The sequence below is a fragment of the Salmo trutta genome, chromosome 14, assembly GCF_901001165.1.
Source record: "Salmo trutta chromosome 14, fSalTru1.1, whole genome shotgun sequence".
Classification (NCBI taxonomy): Eukaryota; Metazoa; Chordata; class Actinopteri; order Salmoniformes; family Salmonidae; genus Salmo; species Salmo trutta.
The window spans coordinates 4,599,901-4,618,435 of NC_042970.1; the positions used below are offsets into that span (position 1 = coordinate 4,599,901).

The 18,535-nt window shown below is 43.2% G+C and overlaps 1 protein-coding gene across 1 annotated transcript in view; it reads left to right on the forward strand.

Annotated features, from left to right (window-relative positions):
* The window catches only part of LOC115207272 (metabotropic glutamate receptor 7-like), a 361,353-nt gene that overhangs the window by 230,483 nt on the left and 112,335 nt on the right, over positions 1–18,535 (forward strand). The window contains exon 7 of the mRNA XM_029774252.1: positions 7,737–7,876. Within this exon, the coding sequence (XP_029630112.1) occupies positions 7,737–7,876 (140 nt within the window). The remainder of the gene's footprint in view (positions 1–7,736; positions 7,877–18,535) is intronic.

Consider the following 18,535-nt stretch of genomic DNA (forward strand, 5'->3'; position numbering starts at 1 on the left):
AGGTCAGTGTGTTAGACAGACAGAGAGCTGTACAGGTCAGTGTGGTTAGACAGACAGAGAGCTGTACAGGTCAGTGTGGTTAGACAGACAGAGAGCTGTACAGGTCAGTGTGGTTTAGACAGACAGAGAGCTGTACAGATCAGTGTGGTTAGACAGACAGAGAGCTGTACAGGTCAGTGTGTTAGACAGACAGAGAGCTGTACAGGTCAGTGTGGTTAGACAGACAGAGAGCTGTACAGGTCAGTGTGGTTTAGACAGACAGAGAGCTGTACAGGTCAGTGTGGTTTAGACAGACAGAGAGCTGTACAGGTCAGTGTGGTTTAGACAGACAGAGAGCTGTACAGGTCAGTGTGGTTTAGACAGACAGAGAGCTGTACAGGTCAGTGTGGTTAGACAGACAGAGAGCTGTACAGGTCAGTGTGGTTTAGACAGACAGAGAGCTGTACAGGTCAGTGTGGTTTAGACAGACAGAACTTTAGATTTGTGCAAATAGACCATATACACAGAAATGTCCTTCTCGTTCAGGTCAGACAGCTGAAGCTGTACTCTACACACAAATTATGTCAATGTGCTAGCTAATCTGTAGACATACTGTCTTCCGAAGAACATTAATATGATATTCATAAAGTGTTTTGTCTTTGTAACACAAATACATCCATCGATTTTTATGCATAAATATTATTGTAATGGTGAGAGCTTAGCATGTCATGGTGAAGGGGGTTCCCCATGACATGCTAACCTCGCACCATTACAATAACGGGGAGGTTATTAATTAATGTATTTTTAATGGGGGGGTACATGATATTTTCCTTCTAACTTCCTCACTCATTGTTCATGATTCATTCAGGATTATCCCTTATCATGGTAGCGTCCACATATAATGTAGAAGAGTTTAGAAAACATATGCTATTCTTATTTAGAATATACATTTCTCCAAAATGACACAATACATTATTTTTACATTAATTTCTACTGGGCACAAAATAATCTGAAACACAACCAAAACAAACAGACAATTCTCTAAAATGGGTGGAACAATGTACAAAAAATTGTGTAATTTCTAAAAGGTTGAGGCGATATGGATATAAATACCTTCAAATGAAAGCTGACAGTCTACACGTGCTGGAATCAAAACATAAACAAAAAATTAAAAAAATGTCACTGTCCCAATATTTTTTGGAGCTCTCTGTAGTTATTACAAATAGGTCTCCATCAGTCTCTTCCTGCAGTTATTGATCAATAGAATGTTACTTTTCTTTATCGAGAACAGAAGCTAGTTAGTTGTACTGTACATGTAAGCACTACTGATGAAAAGATATAAACCGCTCCTTCAAGTTGTGCTGCTGAACTTTCTGCAACTTGTTCAAAGGGTTTAAAACATCTCCAGTGTAAAGAGATAAATAGAGACCAAAAAAAAAAATGAATTGTGCATACTAATCGTTTTTGAAAAAAAAAAAGAATAGGCCTATTTTACCAAATAAAATGTATTTTCTGTTATGGCGTTTTTGTTATTGTTTAGTATTTATAGCCCCTTGACCGTGCAGACTACTAAAATATGATGATCATGAGATGTCATCACTGATATTCTCACCTAAGAGGCAGTTAAGTGCATCACCACAGTGAAGAGACAACAGTCATTCTCCTCTACAACTCCTTCACCCCAGAGACAGATACTTCCTCCTCTAAAACTCCTTCACCCCAGAGACAGAGACAGATACTTCCTCCTCTAAAACTCCTTCACCCCAGAGAAAAATACTTCCTCCTCTACAACTCCTTCACCCCAGAGACAGATACTTCGTCCTCTACAATCCTTCACCCCAGAGACAGATACTTCCTCCTCTAAAACTCCTTCACCCCAGAGACAGATACTTCCTCCTCTACAATCCTTCACCCCAGAGACAGATACTTCCTCCTCTACAACTCCTTCACCCCAGAGACAGATACGTCCTCCTCTAAAACTCCTTCACCCCAGAGACAGATACTTCCTCCTCTACAACTCCTTCACCCCAGAGACAGATACTTCCTCTCCTGTAACTCCTTCAGCCCAGAGACAGATACTTCCTCCTTTAAAACTCCTTCACCCCAGAGACAGATACTTCCTCTCCTATAACTCCTTCAGCCCAGAGACAGATACTTCCTCCTTTAAAACTCCTTCACCCCAGAGACAGATACTTCCTCTCCTGTAACTCCTTCACCCCAGAGACAGAGACAGATACTTCCTCTCCTATAACTCCTTCACCCCAGAGACAGAGACAGATACTTCCTCTCCTATAACTCCTTCACCCCAGAGACAGATACTTCCTCTCCTGTAACTCCTTCACCCCAGAGACAGAGACAGATACTTCCTCTCCTATAACTCCTTCACCCCAGAGATAGATACTTCCTCCTCTAAAACATCCTTCACCCCAGAGACAGATACTTCCTACAATCCTTCACCCCAGAGACAGATGCTTCCTCTCCTATAACTCCTTCACCCCAGAGACAGAGACAGATACTTCCTCCTCTACAACTCCTTCACCCCAGAGACAGAAACTTCGTCCTCTACAATCCTTCACCCCAGAGACAGATACTTCCTCCTCTAAAACATCCTTCACCCCAGAGACAGATACTTCCTACAATCCTTCACCCCAGAGACAGATGCTTCCTCTCCTATAACTCCTTCACCCCAGAGACAGAGACAGATACTTCCTCCTCTGAAACTCCTTCAGCCCAGAGACAGATACTTCCTCTCCTGTAACTCCTTCACCCCAGAGACAGATACTTCCTCTCCTGTAACTCTTTCAGGCCAGAGACAGAGACAGATACTTCCTCCTCTACAACTCATTCAGCCCAGAGACAGATACTTCCTCCTCTAAAACTCCTTCACCCCAGAGACAGATACTTCCTCCTCTACAACTCCTTCACCCCAGAGACAGATACTTCCTCCTCTACAACTCCTTCACCTCAGAGACAGATACTTCCTCCTCTACAACTACCTTCATCCCAGAGACAGATACTTCCTCCTCTATATCTCCTTCACCCCAGAGACAGATACTTCCTCCTCTATAACTCCTTCAGCCCAGAGACAGATACTTCCTCTTCTATAACTCCTTCACCCCAGAGACAGATACTTCCTCCTCTATAACTCCTTCAGCCCAGAGACAGATACTTCCTCTTCTATAACTCCTTCACCCCAGAGACAGATACTTCCTCCTCTACAACTTCTTCACCCCAGAGACAGATACTTCCTCCTCTAAAACTCCTTCACCCCAGAGACAGAGACAGATACTTCCTCTCCTATAACTCCATCACCCCAGAGACAGATACCTCCTCCTCTACAACTCCTTCACCCCAGAGACAGATACCTCCTCCTCTACAACTCCTTCACCCCAGAGACAGATACTTCCTCCTCTACAACTCCTTCACCCCAGAGACAGATACTTCGTCCTCTACAATCCTTCACCCCAGAGACAGATACTTCCTCCTCTACAACTCCTTCACCCCAGAGACAGATACTTCCTCCTCTACAATCTTTCACCCCAGAGACAGATACTTCCTCCTCTACAACTCCTTCACCCCAGAGACAGATACTTCCTCCTCTATAACTCCTTCAGCCCAGAGACAGATACTTCCTCTCCTGTAACTCCTTCACCCCAGTGACAGATACTTCCTCCTCTACAATCCTTCACCCCAGAGACAGATACTTCCTCCTCTATAACTCATTCAACCCAGAGACAGATACGTCCTCCTCTAAAACTCCTTCACCCCAGAGACAGATACTTCCTCCTATAAAACTCCTTCACCCCAGAGACAGATACTTCCTCTCCTGTAACTCCTTCACCCCAGAGACAGAGACAGATACTTCCTCCTCTAAAACTCCTTCACCCCAGAGACAGAGACAGATACTTCCTCTCCTGTAACTCCTTCAGGCCAGAGACAGATACTTCCTCTCCTATAACTCTTTCAGGCCAGAGACAGATACTTCCTCTCCTATAACTCCTTCACCCCAGAGACAGATACTTCCTCCTCTAAAACTCCTTCACCCCAGAGACAGAGACAGATACTTCCTCCTCTAAAACTCCTTCAGCCCAGAGACAGATACTTCCTCTCCTATAACTCCTTCACCCCAGAGACAGATACTTCCTCCTCTAAAACTCCTTCACCCCAGAGACAGATACTTCCTCCTCTACAACTCCTTCACCTCAGAGACAGATACTTCCTCCTCTACAACTACCTTCATCCCAGAGACAGATACTTCCTCCTCTATATCTCCTTCACCCCAGAGACAGATACTTCCTCCTCTAAAACTCCTTCACCCCAGAGACAGATACTTCCTCCTCTACAACTTCTTCACCCCAGAGACAGATACTTCCTCCTCTGAAACTCATTCAGCCCAGAGACAGAGACAGATACTTCCTCCTCTAAAACTCCTTCACCCCAGAGACAGAGACAGATACTTCCTCTCCTATAACTCCATCACCCCAGAGACAGATACCTCCTCCTCTACAACTCCTTCACCCCAGAGACAGATACTTCCTCCTCTACAATCCTTCACCCCAGAGACAGATACTTCGTCCTCTACAATCCTTCACCCCAGAGACAGATACTTCCTCCTCTATAACTCATTCAACCCAGAGACAGATACTTCCTCTCCTATAACTCCTTCACCTCAGAGACAGATACTTCCTCTCCTATAACTCCTTCACCCCAGAGACAGATACTTCCTCCTCTACAATCCTTCACCCCAGAGACAGATACTTCCTCCTCTAAAACTCCTTCACCCCAGAGACAGATACTTCCTCCTCTACAATCCTTCACCCCAGAGACAGATACTTCCTCCTCTAAAACTCCTTCACCCCAGAGACAGAGACAGACACTTCCTCCTCTATAGCTCCTTCACCCCAGAGACAGATACTTCCTCCTCTGTAACTCCTTCACCCCAGAGAGAGATACTTCCTCTCATATAACTCCTTCACCCCAGAGACAGAGACAGATACTTCCTCCTCTGAAACTCCTTCAGCCCAGAGACAGATTCTTCCTCTTCTATAACTCCTTCACCCCAGAAACAGATACTTCCTCTCCTATAACTCCTTCACCCCAGAGACAGATACTTCCTCCTCTACAATCCTTCACCCCAGAGACAGATACTTCCTCTCCTATAACTCCTTCACCCCAGAGACAGAGACAAATACTTCCTCCTCTGAAACTCCTTCTGCCCAGAGACAGATACTTCCTCTCCTGTAACTCCTTCACCCCAGTGACAGATACTTCCTCCTCTAAAACTCCTTCACCCCAGAGACAGATACTTCCTCCTCTACAACTCCTTCACCCCAGAGACAGATACTTCCTCCTCTGAAACTCCTTCAGCCCAGAGACAGACAGATACTTCCTCTCCTGTAACTCCTTCACCCCAGAGACAGAGACAGATATTTCCTCCTCTACAATCCTTCACCCCAGAGACAGATACTTCCTCTCCTATAGCTCCTTCACCCCAGAGACAGATACTTCCTCTAAAACTCCTTCACTCCAGAGACAGATACTTCCTCTCCTGTAACTCCATCACCCCAGAGACAGAGGGAGTCGAGGCATCAGTCAGCATGTGAGAGAGGAGATAATGAAGCATGAAGCGACTAGCTAGCAAGGGGCAACAGGCTTCGATCCGCCGCCCACACAGCACAGCAGGCACAGCAGGGACTCTGCAGTCACACTCTTTTGTACTGTCTTGGTATCTTCCCATAATCACCCCTGTCACTGTTACCATAAAATCTCTTCCCTTAAAAATATCTCTAGACAAACTAATCTTGATATGACTTTAAGAGATACTTTCAAGCATACAGGGGTATCATGGAATAACCAAAGAGTCTATTAACCAGATAAATGTTTTCGTTACTGTTGCTTGATTAACAGAGTTTATATAGAAGTATAATCTCTGAAGGAGGATTCCATATTCTATAACTGGGTCCAGTTTGCAAAGCTAATTCTTGAGCTGAGTATGTTATGTACTGTAGGCTATATTTAGCTCTGTGTATGTTATGTGTGATAATTGTGAGGCGCTATTAAAATTAGACAGTCACAAGACGAGACTTCAAATAGGCTTATTGCATGTCAAGGGAACTGTAGCCTACTGTTCAGACGGATTAAATGGAAACTGAAATCTGGATGATGACTGTAGGTCTATAACCTGTCACAGAGCCTTCATATTAACTCCTGTATAATTAACCATTTCTTGCAGTAAAATGATACACTAAATGTAGGCAACATTTTGACTTGATGTATTTATTTCTGCATTTTGAGAAGATAATATTTAAACCGGAAAAATACTGTATCTAAAAATCAGGCAACAAAATATTCAGGCAACAAAATACCCTGTCAAAAAAAAAAATATTACGTCTTTGTTCTGTAGCCTATTAGTACATTTTCTATATTTGCGGGTTAAGGCCTCAGATTTTCACTTTATCACATATTGTCGGGCGGTTGCTTATGGATTATTAGAACAAAAAGCCGACCAGCAAGCTTCTAACAGGCACCTATAAAACAGTTACATAGTGCATTGGCTGTGAAAGGAGAAAACTGAGGATGGATCAACAACATTGTAGTTACTCCACAATACTAACCTAAATGACAAAGTGAAAAGAAGGAAGCCTGTACAGAATAAAAAATATTACAAAACATGTATCTTGTTTGCATTAAGGGTCTAAAGTAATACTACAAAGAAAATGTGGCAAAGAAATGCACTTTTTGTCCAAAATATAAAGTGTTTTGTTTAAGGGCAAATTGAACACAACACATCACTAAGTACCACTCTTCATATTTTCAAGCATGGTGGTGGCTGCATCATGTTATGTGTATGCTTGTCATCATTATTTAGGATAAAAATAAACAGAATAGAGGTAAGCACAGGTAAAATCCTAGAGGAAAACCTGGTTCAGTCTGCTTTCCACCAGACACTGGGAGACAAATTGACCTTTCAGCAGGACAATTGACCTTAAACAGAAGGCCAAATCTACGCTGGAGTTGCATACCAAGAAGACATCTAATGTTCCTGAGTGAGTTTTGACTTAAATTGGCTTGAAAATCTATGGCAAGACTTGAAAATGGCTGTCTACCAATGGTCAAAAACCAACTTGACAGAGTTTGAAAACATTTTTAAGGAATAATGGGCAAATATTATACAATCAAGGTGTGCAACACTCAGAGATTTACCCAGAAAGAATCACAGCTGTAATCGCTGCCAAATATGATTCTAACATGTATTGACTCATGGCGTTGAATACTTATCTAATCAAAATATATTACTGTTTTATTTTCCATAACTGTTTCTTCCACTGAGACATTACAGACTCTTTGTGTAGATCGTTGACAAAAAATAACAACTCAATCCATTTTAATCCCACTTTGTAACACAACAAATGTGGGAAGAAATCAAGGGGTGTGAATACTTTCTGAAGGTCCTGTATGCATGCACCAGTCAGGCATGTTTATGTGTAACTGATGGGGATTGGTAACCTCATCAAATGGCTAGCTTTTCAAGGGCACGGCTTGCTAAGATGGTGGCCGTGTGTGTTTGCGAGACAAGAGGTCCGGTCTCGGTGTGAGCTGATGAGGGAGAAAGAGGTACTGTTAAGCCAGCACCGTAACACCTGTCAGCCCAGCAAATCTAACCAAGTGATTATATATTCATGTTAGGAAACTCAGCCCTATTACAAGTGCAGGGATGTAACATAGCGCGTCAAGTTGTGCCGTTGCTCTCGTTACAGGAAGTGCGAGGACGTCGGTGAATTTCAACAGGAACGGTGATGCTCCGGGACGTTACGACCTGTTCCAGTATCAGATCAACAACAACAGCTCCCCGGGATACAAGAACATTGGACAATGGACAGAGACATTACAGCTCAACGTGAGTATGATGTGTGTGTATATACAAGCGGAGGGATTTGAACCAAGGTCTCCCACGTAGTAACCCATCATCTTAACCATTACACCAAGAGGGCATCCTAGTGGTCTGAGTGTGTCTTCGACAGGGATACTCTGTTACATTATCGTGTGCATGTTGAGTTTGTCTACCCCCCCCCCCCCCCACCACCACCACCAGACGTGATCAGGACACGCATGTTAAAATATCAAAACCAACTGTGAACCAACTATATTAATTTGGGGACAGGTCGAAAACACATATGAAACCTTCATGGATATTTATCATCGGGTTGTTATTTTATCTGAAATGTACAAGGTCCTTTTCTTTTTGCTGGATCTTTGTAGAATATTGACCCATTTTGAGTCACACAAAATCTTGTGTTCTCTACTCAATTAATCCACAGATAAAAGGGGAAACCTAGTGCTCTCTCCTAGTGCTCTCTCCTAGTACTCTCTCCTAGTGCTCTCTCCTAGTGCTCTCGCTTCGTACTCTCGCTTCGTACTCTCGCTTCGTACTCTCTCCTAGTACTCTCTCCTCGTACTCTCTCCTCGTACTCTCTCCTAGTGCTCTCTCCTAGTACTCTCTCCTCGTACTCTCTCCTAGTACTCTCTCCTCGTACTCTCTCCTCGTACTCTCTCCTAGTTATGTCTCCTCGTACTCTCTCCTCGTACTCTCTCCTCGTACTCTCTCCTAGTACTCTCTCCTCGTACTCTCTCCTCGTACACTCTCCTAGTTATGTCTCCTCGTACTCTCTCCTAGTGCTCTCTCCTAGTACTCTCTCCTAGTGCTCTCTCCTAGTGCTCTCGCTTCGTACTCTCGCTTCGTACTCTCGCTTCGTACTCTCTCCTAGTACTCTCTCCTCGTACTCTCTCCTCGTACTCTCTCCTAGTGCTCTCTCCTAGTACTCTCTCCTCGTACTCTCTCCTAGTACTCTCTCCTCGTACTCTCTCCTCGTACTCTCTCCTAGTTATGTCTCCTCGTACTCTCTCCTCGTACTCTCTCCTCGTACTCTCTCCTAGTACTCTTTCCTAGTTATGTCTCCTCGTACTCTCTCCTCGTACTCTCTCCTCGTACTCTCTCCTCGTACTCTCTCCTAGTACTCTCTCCTCGTACTCTCTCCTCGTACTCTCTCCTAGTTATGTCTCCTCGTACTCTCTCCTAGTGCTCTCTCCTAGTACTCTCTCCTAGTGCTCTCTCCTAGTGCTCTCGCTTCGTACTCTCGCTTCGTACTCTCGCTTCGTACTCTCTCCTAGTACTCTCTCCTCGTACTCTCTCCTCGTACTCTCTCCTAGTGCTCTCTCCTAGTACTCTCTCCTCGTACTCTCTCCTAGTACTCTCTCCTCGTACTCTCTCCTCGTACTCTCTCCTAGTTATGTCTCCTCGTACTCTCTCCTAGTACTCTCTCCTCGTACTCTCTCCTCGTACTCTCTCCTCGTACTCTCTCCTAGTACTCTTTCCTAGTTATGTCTCCTCGTACTCTCTCCTCGTACTCTCTCCTCGTACTCTCTCCTAGTACTCTTTCATAGTTATGTCTCCTCGTACTCTCTCCTCGTACTCTCTCCTCGTACTCTCTCCTCGTACTCTCTCCTCGTACTCTCTCCTCGTACTCTCTCCTAGTTATGTCTCCTTGTACTCTCTTCTCGTACTCTCTCCTAGTTATGTCTCCTTGTACTCTCTTCTCGTACTCTCTCCTAGTTATGTCTCCTTGTACTCTCTCCTCGTACTCTCTCCTAGTTATGTCTCCTTGTACTCTCTTCTCGTACTCTCTCCTAGTTATGTCTCCTCGTACTCTCTCCTCGTACTCTCTCCTAGTTATGTCTCCTCGTACTCTCTCCTCGTACTCTCTCCTCGTACTCTCTCCTAGTTATGTCTCCTTGTACTCTCTTCTCGTACTCTCTCCTAGTTATGTCTCCTCGTACTCTCTCCTTGTACTCTCTCCTAGTTCAGTCTTCTTCTTTTTTCTTCTTCTGTGGATTTAATATGGCGGTTGGCAACCAACTTTAATGTGTATTACTGCAAACGACTGGACTGTGGTTCTCGCTCATCTTTCATTCACCCACGTGTGTATATGCTCCTAAAAACCAGTGAGGAGATGGGAGAGGCAGGACTTGCAGTGCATCAGGCACTAAAATAGAGCTGTATGCTCTATTTTAGTGCCAGGCTATGCAGATGCTCATTGACGCGCGTGAGCAGTTTGGATGGAATGATTAATGCTTGCGCACACAATGCTGCCGGTGTGGTCAGCATGTAAAAGGAATTATACAACGAGTGGGTCTAATCCTGAATGCTGATTGGTTAAAACCACATTCCATCCGGTGTCTATTCCATAAATTACCATCGGCTAAATCTATGACTTTAAAATGCCTATTTGCTCTGTTACATCTGACTGCGCAATCCACTGTCTCATCAGCCCAGCCAGGCAATGTATAAACTTGATCTCCACTATAAAAATCATCCTGACATTATCTCACATTTCTTTTAGACTAACATTTAGTCTTCAGCAGCTGAGATTTGTGTAAACCTTGCTGTCTGTCTCTCTGACATTTGCAACATTGTTTCAAAATTCTAATTCGATCTATAGTAATGAACGTGTCGGGAGTCGAGACGAGACAAACAGGCAGGCAGAGCTTCTCAGCCAGTCGAAATCATGAATTAGCTGGCCATTTACAGGGAATAGGGCGCCATTTACAGGGAATAGGGGTGCCATTCATAGGAAATAGGGTGCCTTTTATAGGGAACCTTTTATAGGGAGCAGTGTGACATTTATAGTGAATAGGGGTGCCATTTATAGTGAATAGGGGTGCCATTTATATTGAATAGGGTGCCATTTATCGGAAATAGGGTGCCATTTATACATAATTTTTATTTTACATTTTTTTATTTCACCTTTATTTAACCAGGTAGGCTAGTTGAGTACAAGTTCTCATTTATAACTGCGACCTGGCCAAGATAAAGCAAAGCAGTGCAACAAAAAACGAGTTGCACATGGGATAAACAAAGTACAGTCAATAACACAATAGAAAAATATATATACAGTGTGTGCAAATGGCATAAGGAGGTAAGGCAATAAATAGGCCATAGTAGCGAAGTAATTACAATTTAGCATATTAACACTGGAGTGATAGATGTGCAGATGATGTGCAAGTAGAAATACTGGTGTGCAAAAGAGCAAAAAAAATAAACAAAAATAATATGGGGATAAGGTAGGCAGTTGGATGGGCTATTTACAGATGGGCACAGCGATCTGTAAGCTGCTCTGACAGCTGATGCTTAAAGTTAGTGAGGGAGATATAAGTCTCCAACTTCAGTAATTTTTGCAATTACTTCCAGTCATTGGCATCAGAGAACTGAAAGGAAAGGCAGCCAAAGGAGGTGTTGGCTTTGGGGATGACCAGTGAGATGCTGGAGCGCGTGCTACGGGTGGGTGTTGTTATGGTGACCAGTGAGCTGAGATAAGGCGGAGCTTTACCTAGCAAAGACTTATAGATGACCTGGAGCCAGGGGGTCTGGCGACGAATATGTAGCGAGGGCCAGCTGACGAGAGCATACAGGTCGCAGTGGTGGGTGGTATATGGGGCTTTGGTGACAAAACGGATGGCACTCTGGTAGACTGCATCCAGTTTGCTGAGAAGAGTGTTGGAGGCAATTTTGTAAATGACATCGCCAAAGTCAAGGATCTGTAGGATACTCAGTTTTATGAGGGTATGTTTGGCAGCGTGAGTGAAGGAGGTTGTTTTGCGAAATAGGAAGCTGATTCTAGAGTTAATTTTGGATTGGAGATGCTTAATGTGAGTCTGGAAGGAGAGTTTGCAGTCTAGTTGTTCACATATTCTAAGTCAGAACCGTTCAGAGTAGTGATGCTAGTCGGGCGGGTGGGAGCGGGCAGTGATCGGTTGAAAAGCATGCATTTAGTTTTACTAGCTTTCAAGAGCAGTTGGAGGTCACAGAAGGAGTGTTGTATAACATTGAAGCTTGTTTGGAGGTTTGTTATCACAGTGTCCAAAGAAGTGCCAGATGTATGCAGAGTGGTGTCGTCTGCGTAGAGGTGGATCAAGTAATCACCCGCAGCAAGAGCAACATTGTTGATATATACAGAGAAAAGAGTCGGCCCGAGAATTGAATCCTGATACCCCCATAGAGACTGCCAGAGGTCCGGACAACAGGCCTTCCGATTTGACACACTGAAGACTATCTGAGAAGTAGTTGGTGAACCAGGTGAGGCAGTCATTTGAGAAACCAAGGCTGTTGAGTCTGCCGATAAGAATAAGGTGATTGACAGAGTCGAAAGCCTTAGCCAGCTCGATGAAGACGGCTGCACAGTACTATCTGTTATCGATGGTGGTTGTGATGTCGTTTAGTACCTTGAGCGTGGCTGAGGTGCGCTCGTGACCAGCTCAGAAACCGGATTGCACAGCGGAGAAGGTACGGTAGTGTCATGACTGTCCTGATCAGGTCAGGGTACAGGAGACCACCACCCTACAGATTATCTCCCAAACCCCCAACAGAGGAGGAGAGATCTAGGGGTCTGAAGATGTGGGGGTTTATGACACCTCATGCCCATAATAAACCTTAGGCCACAGAGAAATTCCTTTGTCCTAACAATGGAGAACTGGCCTCAGAACATTAAACATGCAATAAAGGGACTTTGGAACAATGGTTTCCGTCAGCCACAATGGTGGTCATGACGAGAGGTGGAATATTAAAATGTATGTAACTTTTGTATTGTTTTTAAAGGTTAAGAGATGACGTTATTATGAAAACATTGTACCTTTAAGAGTTTTCCCAGTATATGCCTGATGTTTATACATTGTACGTTGTGTGGAAAATATCCAAATCAAATAGAATGTTTTGGTAAAGATGAAATGTGAAGTTAGTGTCTAAAATTGGATTTTAGTCAAAATCTAGGCCTTGCCCCTTTACTTGGTCCGCCCAGAGAATTGCCCTAAAGGCGGTTACACCCACTTCTGACCCGAGGGTATAAGACAGGAGAGTGAAGAATTAACATAGGAGACTAATTGACCCCAAGCTGCAGCGAAGGTCTAACAAAGTAGACGAACCCCAAAACGAAACACAAGGTTGAAGACAAAGAAATCTTTTTCTACACGAGCTACGGACGAGTAGCTGTGTCTAAGCGGGTGAATTCAAGCCGAACCACCCAGTCTCCACTCTCCATCAAATCGTGGTATCTTCACCGTTCGAGTCCGACGCTGTGAGCTCTGAGCTACAGAGCTGTCTGTCCTCAGAAGACCGTGAGGGATCAGACCACTAAGCCAAGAAGGACACTGACATCGTGAGGACAACCAGAGAGTTGCGCCGGAGAAGTGTGTCATTGAGAAGCCTAAACGACCCACGCGGAGCTTCCCACCTGAGACCTCCAACACGTAATTACATCATTATATTCTGACCCATAAGAGCGGCAGTTCGGGGCAAGGCTAGGGGTAAATAAGCATGGCTGACAAATGAACCCAAATGTATATTTCTCTCGTGTACTTTCTTTGTTTCTCTCTCTTTTAAATCCCCATTTTGGGTAACACGCGCCATAGTGTGTTGGTCTGTTATACTAAGTCCTAATCAATAGCTAGACTGTGTTTTGTGTATGTGTATTTTTATCATCATTTTAGCTTGCTAGTAAATAAATAATCAACTAAGATTGGTGTGGGAAACTCATTGGTGAAGCCCGGGTCCGTGCAGATTCCCGGATTATGCGACGTTCACAATGAGACTGTAGAGGAAATTGATTAATTTAGCGACTGTTGTAAAATCGATATTCTGATATCCTTTGAGTTAATTTGGGAAATAGAAACTCAATCAAAACAATGTTCCCATGGTGCTCCAGGTTGATGAGTTAATAATTGCTTGATTCATTGCTTAATTCATTTAATCACGCAATTATAAACCGTTAATCATTCGATGAGCAACAGTCGTCACATTAACTAATACAACGTCACGACAGTAGGATTCGAAATGGTCAGTGATATGTTTGTTAACTTGGCTTTCGAAGACTTTAGAAAGGCAGGGCAGGATGGATATAGGTTTGTAAAAGTTTGGGTCTAGAGTGTCACATACCTTTGAAGATGGGGATGATCGCGGCAGCTTTCCATCTTTTGGAATCTCAGATGATATGAAAGAGAGGTTGAACAGACTAGTAATAGGGGTTGCAACAATGGCGGCGGATCATTTTAGAAAGAGAGCGTCCAGATTGTCTAGCCCAGCTGATTTGTACAGGTCCAGGTTTTGCAGCTCTTTCAGAACATCAGCTATCTGGATTTGGGTGAAGGAGAAGATGGGGAGGCTTGGTCAAGTTGCTGCGGTGGGTGCAGTGCTGTTGGCCGGGGTTGGGATAACCAGGAGGAAAGCATGGCCAGCCGTAGAGAAATGCTTTTTCAAATACTTGATTATTGTGGATTTATCGGTAGAGACACTGTTTCCTAGCCTCAGTGCAGTGGGCAGCTGGGAGGAGGTGCTCTTATTCTCCATGGACTTTACAGTGTCCCAAAAAGTTTTGGAGTTAGAGCTACAGGATGCAAATTTCTGTTTGAAAAAGCTAGCCTTTGCTTTCCTAAACGACTGTGTGTATTGGTGAAAAGTTGCATATCACGGGGAATATTGGATGTTAGTGCAGTACGCCACAGGATGTTTTTGTGGTTGTCGAGGGCAGTCAGGTCTGGAGTGAACCAAGGGCTATATCTGTTCTTAGTTCTGCATTTTTTTTAAATTAAGATGGTGAGGAATTTACTTTTGAAGAACAACCAGGCATCCTCTACTGGCGGGATGAGATCAATATCCTTCCAGGATACCCGGGCCAGGTCGATTAGAAAGCCCTGCTCACTTTGAATAGGGTGCCATTTATAAGGAATATGGGGCTTTTTGGTACGCAGTCACATTTCAAACTTGTTATTGGAGACACATGGAGCTGTGGAAAAACATGGTGCTGTGGAAACACATGGAACTGTGGAAACACATGCAAATAGATCAATGTAGATTATTGACGACATGTTTGTTATTTTGTTCTCATATTCGTTAACCTCCCTGGGACGTCCCACCTAGTCAACAGCCAGCGGAATCGCGTGGCGCGAAATACAAATACCTCAAAAATGCTATAACTTCAATTTCTCAAAGATATGACTATTTGACACCATTTTAAAGACAAGACTCTCGTTAATCTAACCACATTGTCCGATTTCAAAAAGGCTTTACAGCGAAAGCAAAACATTAGATTATGTCAGGAGAGTACCCTGCCAAAAATAATCACACAGCCATTTCCAAAGCAAGCATATATGTCACAAAAAACAAAACCACAGCTAAATGCAGCACTAACCTTTGATGATCTTCATCAGATGACACTCCTAGGACATTATGTTATACAATACATGCATGTTTTGTTCAATCAAGTTCATATTTATATCAAAAACCATCTTTTTACGTTAGCATGTGATGTTCAGAACTAGCAAACTTCCGGTGAATTTACTAAATTACTCACGATTAACGTGTAACAATTATTTTAAGAATTATAGATACAGAACTCTTTTATGCAATCGCGGTGTCAGATTTTAAAATAGCTTTTCGGCGAAAGCACATTTTGCAATATTCTGAGTACATAGCCCGGCCATCATAGCTAGCTAATTTGACACCCACCAAGTTTGGCCCTCACCAAACTCAGATTTACTGTAAGAAAAATTGGATTACCTTTGCTGTTCTTCATGAGAATGCACTCCCAGGACTTCTTCTTCAACGACAAATGTTGTTTTGGTTCCAAATAATCCATAGTTATATTCAAATAGCTCCGTTTTGTTCGTGCGTTCAGGTCAGTATCCGAAGGGTGACGTGCGAGCGCATTTCGTGACAAAAAAATTATAAACATTCCATTACCGTACTTCTGAAGCATGTCAAACACTGTTTAAAATACATTTTTATGCTATTTTTCTCGTAAAATAGCGATAATATTCCAACCGGCGACGTTGTATTCATTCAAAGGCTGAAAGAAAAAAATTGAGAATTCTCATGAATGCGCAGCTCCAGTGTCACTGTTCCCAGCCTGACCACTCACAAACAGAGCTGCTGTACTTAGCCTAGAGACTGCAGACACCCCATTACACTTTCTGGCGCCTTCTGAGAGCCAATGGAAGCCTTAGAAAATGTCACATTACAGCAGAGATGCTGTATTTTCAATAGAGATGCCACAGAAGGAGAACAAATTGTCAGACAGGGCACTTCCTGTATGGAATCTTCTCAGGTTTTGGCCTGCCATATGAGTTCTGTTATACTCACAGACACCATTCAAACAGTTTTATAAACGTTAGAGTGTTTTCTATCCAAATCTACTAATTATATGCATATTCTCATTTCTGGGCGAGAGTAGTAACCAGTTTAAATCGGGTACGTTTTTTATCCGGCCGTGCAAATATTGCCCCGTAGCCCCAACAGGTTTAATGTAAAGAGGAAGAGATTGATTATGTTACTGGACTTGTATGGGTCCCTTGGTATAATGCCCAGGAGGGTGCAACTTGACACGATGGTAAAGAGCCAAGGGCCACACCCTCTCATGCAATGCCATGCCAATTGACCACATGGTGGCGCTATACCAAACGATTGAAAATGCAACTTTGAAAGGTTATATCTCTCTATATCTATCTATATCTATATCACATGTTTATATCTCTCTATATGTATCTATATCCACATGTTTATATCTCTCTATATGTATCTATATCTATATACGCATGGTTATATCTCTCTATATGTATCTATATCTATATCCACATGTTTATATCTCTCTATATGTATGTATATCTATATCACATGTTTATATCTCTTGATCACTCGGTGGCTCTATATGTATCTTTATCTATATCACATGTTTATATCTCTCTATATGTATGTATATCCACATGTTTATATCTCTATCGATATCCACAGTAAGTGCGCCCACTGCTTGAACCCCTACATAGCTGCTTGTAGCTATTTATGCATTTATAACTTGTAATGTTCACCCTACCAACACATGTATTATAGACCTAACAGTAGGGCCTTTGCTTTTCAATCCCCAAATCGATTCGGCATGCTTTATGGAATACCATGTACACAGTTCATTTGTCATCCTTGCCAGGAACTCAGGGGAGCTGTGTTTCTGCGTCCCCAACTGGTACCCTATTACTTATGCAGTGCACTAAATAGACAATAGGGGTGCCATTTGGAACACAGACTCTGTCCCTGGCATGATTTCATCTCTCTCCCTGGTCTCCCCGGACACTAAGGCTGAGTCACGGATGACTCCATCTCCAGACTCCAAGGACTGCCCCTTAGCTCCCCGTGAAAATGTCATCTCTGCATCATTATGCCCAGTGTGGGGAATAGGCTGTAGGGCTCAATGACTGAACCACTCGGACAAAGGGTGTTTGGGATTATGTGACTGGCAAAGACACAATGTCAAATGAAGTCCCGTTAGTTTGTCATTTTGAGCTACTAGATGTCTAGGTAGGGTTTTACTGCAGAGTTAAACAACGGAGATCACGCTACATAGAACATGAACTGTTACTTTATCCGTTTTGAATGTACACTTACAAGCCATCTACAGAGATAGAGAGATAAAGACAGAGTGTTTGTGAGAGCAAGAGAGTGTGAGAGAGGGACAGAGAGAGAGGGACAGAGAGACAGAGAGAGAGGGACAGAGAGACAGAGAGAGAGGGACAGAGAGACAGAGAGAGAGGGACAGAGAGACAGAGAGAGAGGGACAGAGAGAGAGGTACAGAGAGAGAGAGAGGTACAGAGAGAGAGAGAGGTACAGAGAGAGAGACAGAGAGAGACAGAGAGAGACAGAGAGAGACAGAGAGAGACAGAGAGAGACAGAGAGAGACAGAGAGAGAGAGAGAGAGAGAGAGAGACAGAGAGAAAGAAAGAAAAAGAGAAAGAGAGAAAAGAGAGAGAGAGACAGAGCGAGGGACAGAGCGAGGGACAGAGAGAGACAGAGAGAGAGACAGTGAGACAGAGACAGACAGAGACAGACAGAGACAGACAGAGAGAGACAGAGAGACAGACAGAGAGACAGACAGAGAGACAGACAGAGAGACAGAGAGAGAGAGAGAGACAGAGAGACAGAGACAGAGAGAGAGAGACAGAGACAGAGAGAGAGAGGAGAGAGAGAGAGAGAGAGAGAGAGAGAGACAGAGAGAAAGAAAGGGAGAATAAGCTTTGTCAATATGTACATTGTTACGTCATGCCAATATAGCAAATTCGAGAGAGAGAGAGAGAGAGAGAGAGAGAGAGAGAGAGAATTTAAAGGAAGCGTTGCTCTCGGATCAGCTTTCTCCATTGAAATCTTACCTTAATAACGTTAGAATGATTTCACAATACTGACAATGGGTCAGCTCATAGAGAGATAGTACCACCTATTGCTGCGGCTTATTCTAATGCTTACCCAATAAAAATGACTTAAATCACCGTTTCGGCACACCATTGCACATGTTAGGCTACACGTCACAAAATATTGTATATTGAGACAAATTACAGACATTAGCCTACAAGTACAAAAATTGATTGAACATCTAAGGTATTTAAATATGTTTGATTTTAATTATTTAATTTTAATAAATCATCTAGGTTTTCATTTTAAGCATATTTTATTTGTATTAATTGCAAAGACAT